Genomic DNA, 12,892 nt, shown 5'->3' with positions numbered 1-12,892 from the left:
GCAAAAAATCGTATTTCATATGGTTATTTGCCTTCCAGACTTTCTAAAATCGATCTGGATATGCCAAAAAATGGATATGGGCGGCAATCTAAACAAAGCCCAACAGTCACATGCTGCTTCACCTTTTTCCCTTCTGTATTTATTGTCTTTGATTAGACGTTTTTGCAGCAAAGCCAAAGAAAAACCAGTGAAATGTGAAGGTAAGTGAATAGTGCTCTTTGTTTATTATTGACCTTTGTCCCTTCAGATCACGGTGCATGCGCTCTGACGACAATTAGATTAAAATCATTTATACTATAAATTACATTATGAAAATATTAAAATGGGTGTGTCCTGGTTCCCTATGGGTCGAGGAAACGACAGCGAACACCAAAGTCCAGCTCGGGACCTTTGCCTTTACCATTATATCATTCCTGTCACCTCTCTACAGTCAACTTGGTCATAAAGACATAAATTCCTAAAAGAAATAAAGACATTTATAATCACAACTCAAAGCCAGCTGCAGAATATAAATGGCTGCAGGCTGCATTTATAAAGTTACAGTAGTTAATATAACTATGTGTTTAGTTCTTGTTTGAAGGCCTTGCGAGCTATAGTGAACTTCATGCAATTTACTGAACATATGGAGCTACAACAGCGCACCGAATGTAATTTAGCGTATAATACTGTCAGGTTAGCTCGCAGCAGAGTCACTTCAAGGTCATCAGGTCATTCACGTCCCTGAAGCAAAAGTTTCTTTATCGAGCTTGACGACAGATCGCAGATGAGATAGATATGAGGAACTAAAAATAAACGGACACGCAAAGACATAAGACACAGTAAGACTGGTTTCTGGTACCAGGCATTTAATAAATGTCTTTTTTTGGGTCATATTTAAAAATACTTTCTTAACTTCAGACTTTCTAGATCTTTAGGAACCGTTGAGATGTATCTGTACAGCACCAGAGTGGATGCTGTAATAAGCTTAAGTCTGAAGTGACAATAGATCTGGAAAAGTGCAACAAAAGCAAGTGACTTTAAAAAAAAAAAAAAAAAAAAAAACTGCTGCTGCAAGTTTGGACCTGTTGTGAAGTCACCATGTCAGAATTTTAACCAACTACTCAGGTTACAAAGATAAAAGAGGAAACACACGCACACACAAAAACAAAGCATGCTTGTGACCTGACAAATCTCAGCTTTTAAAGCCTCGTGAACTCAGCAGCATCATGCTGCGCTAAAATGGCAATGGAATGAAACTGTACCCTGCAAGGCTCCGGCCCCGCTCCCCACGCCAGCGAAACAGCAGCCCTGGAGAATGTACAGTTATTACCAACACCAGCATGTCAGAGGCTAAATGACGCTCTAGCACAGCGCTGGGCACGAGCCACCGCGATCAAGAATAGCCAGGACACACAGACGCAGCGAGAAGACAAACACTCGACTCCTCCGTGGTGAAATGTCACCGTGAACAGACAGAAACACAGACGGCTGCACACGCGTGTGAACTACACATGACTGCACAGTTCATGCTGTTACCTTCAGCATAAAATGTTTTATTCTATTTCATGTGGCTGACTTGAAACTTCCTTTAAAATGACTATTTTTTTTGTGTATTTTCTGCCTTTACTTGACAGTGATACTGGACAGATGACAGGAAAGAGAGGGGAGAAAGGTCATAACCGGATTCAAACTGGGGACGCTGCAGTTCGTGGTCAGTGTCTAAACCCAAGAACATCATGAACTTTTGGACTGTTTTATTCTAGAGTTTTCAAATATGCAACAACAGTACTCCTACTACCACAAAAAAGCCTACATAAAAGCCCCCACGTCTTATATTATGACATACTTCATGAGATAGTTCAACCGTTGTACCTGAATGTTAGCATTAGCCTACAATGGAAGCAGTTCATGAGTTGCAGTGAGCCCACAGTTGATCAAAATGATGTTTCCATGTGTTCATTAAGCTGCAGGCACCTCATCAGTCCAGGTGTGTCGTTTACATGTCGTTCTGTGGATTAATCGATTAATCAGTTCGACTGTAAATTCCTCCAGCCTAAGGTGATGTTTTCAAAGCACGTTCTGTCTGACTCACAGTCCACAACACAAAAATATTCAATTCATGATGAAATAAAGAGACGGCAGCGAATTCTCATATTTGATGAGCTACAACTGACAAATATCTGGAATTTGAGCTTGATCAATTAATTAATGGAGTAACTGATTATCAAAAGAGTTTGAGATTAATTTTCCATCTATCAAATAATGGTTTCAGGCCTTTTGTCATCGGTCTGATCTCAAAGCAATTTGGCCAGTGTAAGTAAATATAGGCAGGAGGTGGATGAGTCTGTCTGACGGTGACACTTCTTAAAGTACCTTCCTGATCGACTTCTCTGAGGACTGTCTATCTATCTGCAGGTTAATTTTGAAAATGCTACCATTAAACAACCATCTAAATCATTCTCAGGGGTAGAGTCATCCACCAAAGTTCCTTCTGACAAGGAAACCCCCCCAGTGGACAGCTGTGAAAAACAGCGAGTCACAGTCTGTCAAAACCATAACAAACCTCTCTTGCGTCAATCTCTGACAGGCTTTCCCTCCGGCAGTTGTGTAACAAGTTGAGACAATGAAACCGCGGCACCACGGCCCACCACCTGCTCTCTCAGTTTCACCTGATTCATCACACCATCTCTGCTGTGCTGCAGCGAACTGACACAAAAAGGGTTGCGTTATTTATAAACACGATGTTGCTAAATGGCTAATTCCATAGCTGCTTACCTCTGGAGGCATGTTTTGGTACCAACATTAATGCACTACAAGTCTGCGTCATATTTGAACCTGCTCAACAAGGTTTAGGTTCTGATGCCCAAATGGACAAAGTGTGATTTGGATCATTTTAATATTGACAAATGTCCTGAACCACTATAAAAGGGAAGAAAGAGCAGATTTTATGAGTCAATAACTGATCAGACACCTCTTTAAACAAAGCAGGTAGTTAACAAACTCCATTACAGTACCGTACAAACCATTAGCAACACTGAGAGTAAAGGCATGCATCTTTCATGCTCGGTCTGCACTGCTTTCATCTATTTCAGGAACTCAAATATTTCAGATTTTAAACAATGTCCCTTTCCAAAAAAAGTACACATGCTGTTAAGTTTCATCTGTAGAAACTCTGTGTATTACAAAAGTACAACACACGTAGTCTTAGTTCAACAACTGGCAAATAAGTAAATAAATATTGGTCGACAGTGATTAATGGACATTTGTCATTTGGAAGGGAAGCATCACAAAGTAACATCGGCAGTGAACTGGCTGGATCAAGGGGTGCAGCTCATAAGTGCTTGTTTGGGTGAACACAAACCTCCTACAGGTCACCAAATGTGGTGAGCAACACATTTTACTATGCCGTCCGAATGTCCCATTGCATCATGAGCTTGTACTGCTGCTGCTCACAGCACATCACAGGTATGCCCATAAAATCAAAACTTAGCAAAGGATGGCATGTCTCTACTTTGCAATACTTCTCAGGACAGTTTAGATCCTGCTCTTAACCCATTAGTGACTCATCTGACCTCCAACCACATCAGGACATGTAAACATTATAAAACATATTGACAGGGCCTTGTAGGTTTACACACAGACCCATTTCAAAGGGAAAGTAGCACGCAGGGCTTTGTGCATCTTCCGGTGTCTAAACAGTGTGGCTTTGCCTGTAACCTAATGGAACAGCCAGACCAGAAAAAGTTGACGGTGAAACACAACTGAGTCGTGATAACTTCGTGTTCGCAGTTAGCACTCAGACTGCCATGAATTTGCAGGTCTGAGTCTGAAGACTGAGGGAAGCAGTGGGGGTCAGAAACAGAAAATAAACCTGGTGATGACAGGGAGAAGCCAAGATGATGCAACAAAAGGGAAAGAGAGGGACAGTCAAAAAGGAACTGATACGGTTTAATCCTGCTGACCAAGGACATCGAAATTAAAATATTTCCTGACCTGAAAGTTTCAATTAGGTTTATGAGAATGAGGTTGCATTTCTTTGGAATAAGGAGGGAAACGTGACGTGTGTGCATCATCGAACAGCTGCAGAAGGTCTCTGCTCTGCAACGATGAGACATCTTTGCTGTTAGACCAAATGAGGAACAAATAAAGAGGCTGGCAGCAACACGCACACGTCAAATGATGTCTGACGGTGCCTTCCAGCTACAAGGCAGCAGGCCCTGGACAGCTTTACTGGTAGTTTGCCTTGGAGGAAACATCGTCACCCTGCAAGTTATTAGCATGGCCTTGCTTACCTTAAAACCATGAAATGCTATCAGCAGATCAAGACACTGAACAAACTGCTCACCACTGAACAACTTCTTCAAAAACGTTGTGGGAAAAGTCATTATAGGGAACTTGGGTGAGAGACTTATTGAATAAACACACTGTAGACACGTCAACAGCCAAAGAAGATGACAGCGGAAAACAGTTTCAACACTGACAAATGTCTGCTGTAATGATTAGTGATCAACTAAACATTACATGCTTTTCATTAATTTGATTTAACAGGGGCACTGACTGCTAGTCACATGGGAAGATTGATTGGTATGCCCATAATAATAATAATAATAATAATAATAATAATAATAATAATAATAATAATAATGCTTTTTGGCTGTTTTTAACAGTAAGTTGGCAACTTGTCGCAGAAGTTTGTTGGTAAGGCGTACATGCAGAAGAAACCAGTGCCTCCATATCCCACACCAATGAATCACCAACACGGGAATAGCTACGTGTTTTGAAAGGCAGTTTGGAGACGGTTGAAGACTTTGTGAGGATTAGTTAATGGAGTAATCATAGTGTTACCTTTCGTAAAGCTTGCACGAAGAGGCCTCTCCATTTGTGACTGTTCTCGTCACTTGAAAAGTCGTATATCTGCTGGGGCTGCATTGCTGTAGCGGCTCCTGGCGTTGCCGTGATCCAGGCTGAACTGTCAGCATCGGCCCCGGATAGATAGTCCTTGTGGGTGGGTCAGTCCAGGGCAGGCACGGTGGAAAAAGTCACACTGTCTCGCTTGCAAATATGAAGAGTATCACTAAATCACACTGCAAGGCCGAGGTCGAGTCGGGTTAAACTGCGAAAAATGAGCTAAAAAGGAAAATAAGCACATGTAGCTATAAAGTTAACTCGTTAGCTTGGTGGCTAGTAAGGCTAGCCCGCTGCTGCTGTAAACACGGGACAGCGGCTAACTAAAAAGCTAATGGCTAATAACAATGTTGCTAAGTGTTATACTTGCTACTTGGCGTTTGCTAAAAAGCTTATAACAGGCACATTAAGTTCAATACTAAGTCGGGACATGAGAGTTCAGCTTGTTGCCAGCTAACTACAGCTACAAGTTATGTTTAGTTATTTGCTGCCTAAACACCTGTAACGTTAGCAGGCTAGCATTAGCCGACTAGCTAACTAGTGCTACAGGCTGCTGCTGGCCTTGATGCGCTCCGAGTTTTATGTTGTGGCACACGACCCGTTCAGCTCCAAACAAGGCACACTTTCTCCTGCTCTGTTTACTTCACATGTAGTCATCTTTTCCGGAGCGATCGGACGCTAAATCCAACGTAAATCCCCAAAACGGCGACCAGTCCGAGGCATGTCTACGGGCAGAGCAGCTGAAGAGCAGTCGCGGTGTTTTTGGTTTGGTTTGTGAAGTCGAAGATGTTCGTACCAACTCCGCTGCCCGTCTGTCTGCTGCCGCTCTGTGCGCCGCGCGTCCGCTGTCAGGCACGCACGCTGCGTAATTTCACATTTTATTGGACAGAGAAAAACAAGGCTGGACTTCTGTCTCATTTTATATTGGGGACCCATATTGTCTCCGGAAGATTAATAGTTTTCAGAATAAAGATCGGCCATATAAAATGAACCTTGACTCTCCTGCTGTTACTTAATAGTATTTACAAAAACAACTGAACCATTAGTAAATTGATTTCATTAGAAATGTAGATGAAACTAAATCCACTTTACTTTCAAGCCATTGTACTGCCATTGGCAGTAAAACATTAAAAACAGCTGCATTTAGCAATAGCATCAAATGTAGACATATTTTGCGGTTGCACTGAGGCTCATCTGGCATGTTTGTTGCTGTGATTCTGCCTCCTTGTGGACAAACTCAATAAGTGCTTGACTCAGAACAAGATGGGAAAATCAAAAGTACAAATAGGTCAAAACTTGTAGTATGAAGAACAACCTTTTACTCCATAAATTGACTTTTTCTTTGTACTACTTCCCTTCTTCATGCACCTTGGAAGGAGGTGAAGTTGTGGCAAAAACCCCTACTTTCCTTCTAATATTAAAAATGTATCTCAGATTAACATAGAATAACATGTAGCCCATGCTTAAAAGTCACAAACCACACACACCGGTACTTTTGCTATTCAAAAATATGTATTTATGGTACAAACAGTTTCACATTCGTTTGTCAATAAATGGGATGACATAACAGAAAAGGCGATCAGTTTCATTGGAATATAATCTGGACCATTTTCACAGTATGTGAAGCGCTTGAAGCTATAAGAGAGAGCAAAATATGGCAGAATAATATGAAATCACCACCCGCACACATAAACAGCTTCTAAAACATCCAAGTGTTCCCAAGTTACATCAGCGTAAATATGACATTGAGATGATGACAATATGTAGTCTTAATTGTCCAACGGCCAAAACCTTCACATGAAGTAAGCAGACTATATTTCTTCAAATACTGCGTATTCTGTAGCTATGTGTTACATAAAGAGATTAATTAAAAATGATTAAACTATTATTTAAAATGACATCCAACTTTCCCATACTTAAAACTAGGGACCTTTTTACATTTTATTATAAAAAAATTTAAAATTTAAGAAAAATTCCTTCTTTTTTCCCCCCAAAATTTAGAAAATTAAATTACTGAAGCTGCACCTTTTTTCTATGCTGAACATTTTCACTAACAGTAACTCGTGATGCACGTTCTTTTTAGACAGAAACATTGTGGTAGAAAAATAATTTTTCACTGCGAATGTGGAGTAAACACATCACACAACCTGAAACAGCACAGCTCAAATAAAAACAGACTTAAAAATCTAATTAAGTCAAAGATGTGTTACTTTCTTCACCTAAATTAAGGCTTGACCTGTAACAAAAATGTCTCAGTGGTGACAGTGATGCTGAGGTAGTGACAGTTTGATACAACATCATAGTTGTATCAAAGCTTTTTTTTTTGGAGGGGAGTGATCCTCATTCTCCCCGAGGGTCTCAGGACAGATGACAGATGTATGATGTACAGACTGTAAAGCTCTCGAGGCAAACTGTGATTTGTGGTACTCGGCTATGTATTTTTACTGCAAATGAATCAGTGAGCAGTTTCACGTGACTGGATTACTTTGGTTTTTTCTTTTTCCTTCTGCGATCACTGTGATTCTCTACAGACTGAAGCGTCTCTCCACCTCATCCGCGACCATTTCAGCAATGGCAAGGGAGGAGGTGGCCGCCGGCGAGGGAGCGTTTCGCACATGGAGCACCCGACTGCCCACATCCCCGACCCCGCCGTCGAACACAAAGTCGTCCACGAGGTTTCCGTCTCGGTCGAGAGCCTGAGCTCGAACTCCTGCAGGACCCCTGAAGAAGAAACAACACCCAGGGTTACTGAAAACAGTATTGAATCATATACATTTATTTATACTTTATACAATTTAATACTTGTGCAGGTAAACCTGTCAGACTCATTAAGGCGACCTAGTAACAAACACCTGATACATACTATAAACCACAGTGTTCATGCATTTAGGAGTTGCATTGCTGCCCTACCTGAGCACATCACTTGGCGTGATTTCAGGGATGTACTTCTGCAGCATTTTGACCTGTGCACCAATGAAAATCCCTCTATACATTTCTCCAATCCCATACGTAATGTTCTTCATCACCAGTTTCTGAAGGCCCCTGCAGAACAAAGACACAAACATTAAATACTCAGTATCACCTGCCACAATTACAACAACAATTACAAAGCCATTACATAATTTCAGAATCCGTGTCTCTTTTCAAAACGGTTCCAGGAAACTACACAAAGATTAGAAGTGATTAAAAACGATCCTGTTGTACCTGAATGAGAGTGCATCGACGAAGTCTCGGGCGCTGAAGTCGTAGACTTTGTAGCCCTCCCTTTTGAAGGCGAGGACTGCGTTGGGGCCGAGCCAAACGCTTCCATCCATCCGCGGGGTGAAGTGGACTCCAAGGAAGGGGAAACGAGGGTCTGGGACCTGCAGGTGTATTTCATAGAAACAAAATTAAGTACCAACCTCTTCTCAGCCACCTCGATCTGCTTCTGGTGTTGATTTTAAAGCAAAACCAAAAGCTTGAAACTGTAGACATACTCTGCTCATAAGAAACTTGTTACTGGATATTTTATAAATCCCTTCAGGTGAAATTCTCTTCCCTCAAAACCCTGCAGGGTCACAGGTTTTGGATTTGAACCTGCATTTAGATTTCTCGTGGTTTTATGTTCAGCTTAAATCCCCAAGAAGAACTGAAAATATTATGGATGAAACCCTGTTTTACCAAAATTGTTTTCAGCTGCTTGTAAATCAATATACTGGGAGTGAGGGAGTGAAACTTAAGAGGAAATCCAAACTGGAATCAACAGCAGCTGAACGTTTTTTCTCCTAGCATCTCCACCCCTACCATCCTACCATCCACTAATAAGAAATCCAGAGGCTGCAGATTACTGATTTTTAAGATGTGAATTCCTTCAAACTCAAGTCAAACATCTCTTTCTGCCACTTGGGGCCGCCAGTGTTTGAGGCTGCAGAGCTTTAAGGCAGCAGAAATCATACACAGTACTTGTGCGTGATGAGAAACATCTGCAGAGCAAATGATTTATGTCGACTGCATAACTTAGAGCTGGAGATACGAACACGTGGTTCGTCAGACTTACAGGGTAGATATTTCCCTTGACCAGATAGTGTTTCTCTGGCTTCAAGACCAAATAATCTCCTCTGAAGGGGACGATCCGTGGCTCCCGGCTGCATCCAGATATCTGTGACAGGCGGTCTGAGTACAGGCCTCCACAGGTCAGGACATAACGGCACCGCACCTCGTTACCCTGTAAAAACAACATTTCAATCGATGAAATCAATAGAACGCAGTCTGAACACTTTGATGCTTTTATTTGCATGCGTCTTGCCTTTTTGTCTCTGACTGCAATTGGATATTTCATTCCTGCAAATAAATAAAAAAAGATACAACTAACTATTGTTTAAAAATGACTGCATTGACATATTGATGGACTAAACTTATGAATTACCTTCAGTGCTCCCAGCTGGGCTCTCCTTGACCATGGAAATGTCACTGATCTCAGATTCAGTTACCACCGTACCACCTGCCTCCTCAAAGTCTTTGCCGTAGCGCAGAGCCACCATCCTCCAGTCCACTATGCCGGTATAGGGAGAATTCAAGGCCATTATACCCTGCAAGGACGACATACTATAGGCCTTCACTGCCATCTTTTCATTTGTATGACAACAACATCTCTGACACTCTTACCCTGCAGTACGGCTCTCGCTCTCGGATTTCCTTGGCATCGATAATACTGAGGTCGCGCACATTGTTCTGCATGCCGCGCTCGTATAGAGCTTTGAGCCTGGGTATCTCCTCCTGCTCCACAGCCACGATAAGCTGCCACCACAGAAATACACTGATCAGTACCAAGACAGGCACAACACACCGAAGCACATGGAAGCTCCATGTAGCAGTGACTGCCATCAGGGTACTTGTACCCCTGAGGGTACTTTTGCAGTTGCCAAAGTGTACATTGAAAACCTGTGGAGTCTGATATGAAAAACACACTTTAAAAGACGCTTACAAATTCATATTTTGTGTTTTAAACAATGCTGAAATAGTTAGCTTAAAGTATTGGATTTTGGTGTCAGCTTAAGACAAAATGAAAGCAAAACTTCAGTTTGCTGACTTACTTATCATATCTAAGAAATGGAGCTGAAAATACAGTTTACTCAGGGTTTTGTTTGGTTAAATGTGAAAGACCTTATTCGTCTATAAAGAGTTGACAAAATAACAGTGCCCTTTATATGATAGCTGAGCTTTCACAGAACTAAAGTAATGTACTCAAAAGACTAAAACAGACCTTTCCACATCTCTTGTAAGGGAGTCCTTTCTTGTCACAGTACTCGTAGGATAAAGTGGCTCCTCGCACACACAAACGGGCCTTCAGCGAGCCCGGCGTGTAGTAGATGCCACTGTGAATGACTCCACTGTTGTGCCCACTCTGATGTACAGCTGGTGAGTTAGAAAGAGACGTGAAGAAGAACAAGACGAAGAGGAAAGGAAGACAGAAAAGGAGGCTTTATAAAGACAAACCACCAGACTTTTACACTTCATATCATCAATCTGTTCTATTCAAATATCAAAGGAGGGATTTTTTTTTTTTTAAATCTTAAATCTTTTCTTTTTAAGATGCTTGCTTGCCTTTAAGGATGCTCGTGGATGTTCAGTGAGTGAATGGTGCAGCACTCTAGCCAGTTTTTAACTGTCTTAACACAACACCCTGAAATTAAAGCTGAAATTTGGCACTTTACCCTCACAGTCATTGCTTTGTGTCACTGACTGCTTTGTGCAACTGGCTCTAATCACTGTGGCATGCAAAACTCTTTTAGAACAAGTTGTTGTCTTCTTTCACCACAACCCACCGAGCTCTTTTTCTTTCTCCAGCAGGATGAAGCTGAGTGACGGGTGTCGCAGGAGGAGCTCTCTGGCTGTGGCCAGGCCCACGATGCCAGCTCCCACCACGGCCACGTCATATGTACTGAAACACAGTCGACAGGTGAGGTTACATACAGTTCAAATTTAAGATGGCTACTGATAACCAACCAGCTTTACATGTTGCAAAGGGTATGAAGCAGAGCAGAAAATTTAGGTCAGAGGTTCAATGACCAAATGTGCGTGACTGTGTGAGCAGCTAACAGACCTTTGAGACTCAGCCGAAGGGAAACGAACGACACAAGTGTTGGAGTCAACAGCCGATTTGTATCTATAAAGACAATATCCATCTGTCACAAGGCTACACTACGTAAATCCATTTCTTAACCTAATTACCACACAGCACTATCTACTGTGTCTAAGCAGCAGATCCAGGATATCAGACTCGTCTGATCCACCACAGGATTTCACATCATGAAGCTTTTGCAGGGAGCTGCAAGAACACAATGTTCAAGCCTGGGAGGACGTTTCCAATCCCACTCCCTCATGACTGCTCTGGACATTCGCAACAGTGAACATCTTGTTTTTTTTTTTTTGGAAAATGAGAACCAGACAAAGCGCTCTACTGCTCAGCAAGGGGCGGGACCAATGAACCCAACTGGAGAAAAAACATGGTCAAAAGTTTATCTGCAACTCGAGCTGGATCGCCGTTTAGCCTGAAAAAACATGAGCTAAGAGTGAAACTGTTCTGCGGGGAAATGCTGCTTCAAACGTTTTGAGATTTAATTTACATTCAGGACCGCCTGGACTTAAGTAAAGTAAAAAAAAGTAAAGTAAAAAAGCACACAGCTGCTCCATTTTAAACCTGAAAAACATTTCATCTGTCAGATAATCTGAGATGACACTGGGTCCTGATGTCTCACTGGACTCATTCAACACGGCAGAGACGTTTCCCAACTGTTCTCAATCAATATCTTTGAGTTACAACATCTGTATTTCAGTTTAAAGTAGGCTGGGGAGGAGCCACGTTACATAAGATGCATACCATACCCCCACGGTCAAGTCAAGCCCACTTTAGTTATATAGAATCACAATTTGCCACGAACGCCTTAACAGTTTGTACAGCAGACAACACCCTCTGTCAATAGACAGTTGATTTTAATAAGAAAATAAGATTAAAAAACAAACAAACAACCTTTTAATGGGGACAAAGTGGAAGCTGCAACAGAAGAGGCATCCTTCTCCCAGGGTGGACACAGATGCAGTAGATATAATTCACAAAGAGTCGATTCACAACAAGATAAATGATAATATATACAAATTATCACGACTAGACGTAGACAGTAAAACAAACGTGGGTGGGTCCAGGAGGGCAACCGTGCAGCGTCAGGGCCACACCACCTCCCCTCCACCAGAGCACCACCAGAGGAGCCTGTGGAGTCTATGGTTTAATATGAAGCACAAGCATGCCTCCCTAAGAGTGCAGCCCACACAAAACTCGTGACTGACTGCTGGACAAAGGCAAAGAAAAACCTCCTGCAGGAAAAGTCAGACTTCGTGTGTTAAGACATGAGTTTAAAAGTGAGACTGGAGCAGACTCTGGTGTGGAGACTCAACGCAGGCACAGATGTTTTGGGTGCATACACAGTGCTGTGGTTTGTGCGGAGAGCAGAAACGTTATGCAATCGGGTTCTTGGAGCATGGACGTCCTTGGCAGTGACTGGGATCGACTGAAAAGTTAGTAACTGAAGCAGGGACCGGATCGTCTGGCCCTTTCTGAACTTACCTGTCTGTCAGCGAGTCAAACTATAGAGTGAAGCAGAGGAACAAGAATTCGCCTGACTCCTCACCTGTAAATGAACTACACTTCTACGCCACACGGTTAACCACAGCCTGCTCTCTTCTCTGTAGCGTTAATATCGTTCTTACTTGTGCAGTTGTCTAGTGGTAACGTCCTTTAGCAGTTTGGGCTGCGCGGCTCCGACGGCCTTAAAAGACGCGGCGCTCAGTGTCCGGATCATTGTCACAGCGTTTCACGGCTCCTCACAGAGTCCTCCTCATCGTACAAGTGTCATAAAGAAGCTCCCAACTTCTGTTTTGTGGTTCCTCCTCCTCCTGCGGCCCCTGCTAGCCCCACATCCTGCTGCCCGAGCGCCAGAGACGAGGCCGCGTCAGACGCCAGTTGGACGTCCAG

General features: G+C 42.5%; 2 protein-coding genes across 2 annotated transcripts in view; both read right to left on the bottom strand.

Annotated features, from left to right (window-relative positions):
- sos2 (son of sevenless homolog 2 (Drosophila)) overlaps positions 1 to 5,712 on the bottom strand; it is a 32,890-nt gene extending 27,178 nt beyond the window's left edge. Inside the window, exon 1 of the mRNA XM_076747991.1 lies at positions 4,825 to 5,712. Coding sequence (XP_076604106.1) covers positions 4,825 to 4,908 — 84 coding nt within the window. The 5' untranslated portion in view covers positions 4,909 to 5,712. The remainder of the gene's footprint in view (positions 1 to 4,824) is intronic.
- Positions 5,713 to 6,374: 662 nt separating this feature from the next.
- On the bottom strand, positions 6,375 to 12,868 carry l2hgdh (L-2-hydroxyglutarate dehydrogenase). Its single transcript, XM_076748586.1, has 10 exons — positions 12,628 to 12,868; positions 10,689 to 10,804; positions 10,127 to 10,278; positions 9,529 to 9,660; positions 9,290 to 9,452; positions 9,170 to 9,204; positions 8,921 to 9,088; positions 8,089 to 8,246; positions 7,795 to 7,926; positions 6,375 to 7,605 (listed from the first exon to the last, which is right to left on the bottom strand). The coding sequence occupies exons 1-10, from the start codon at positions 12,717 to 12,719 to the stop codon at positions 7,410 to 7,412; spliced, it is 1,344 nt and encodes a 447-aa protein (XP_076604701.1). The 5' UTR covers positions 12,720 to 12,868; the 3' UTR covers positions 6,375 to 7,409.
- Positions 12,869 to 12,892: the final 24 nt, after the last annotated feature.

This window comes from Chaetodon auriga, chromosome 14 (genome assembly GCF_051107435.1).
Source record: "Chaetodon auriga isolate fChaAug3 chromosome 14, fChaAug3.hap1, whole genome shotgun sequence".
NCBI lineage: Eukaryota > Metazoa > Chordata > Actinopteri > Chaetodontiformes > Chaetodontidae > Chaetodon > Chaetodon auriga.
This window is presented reverse-complemented; position numbering and strand designations above follow the sequence as displayed.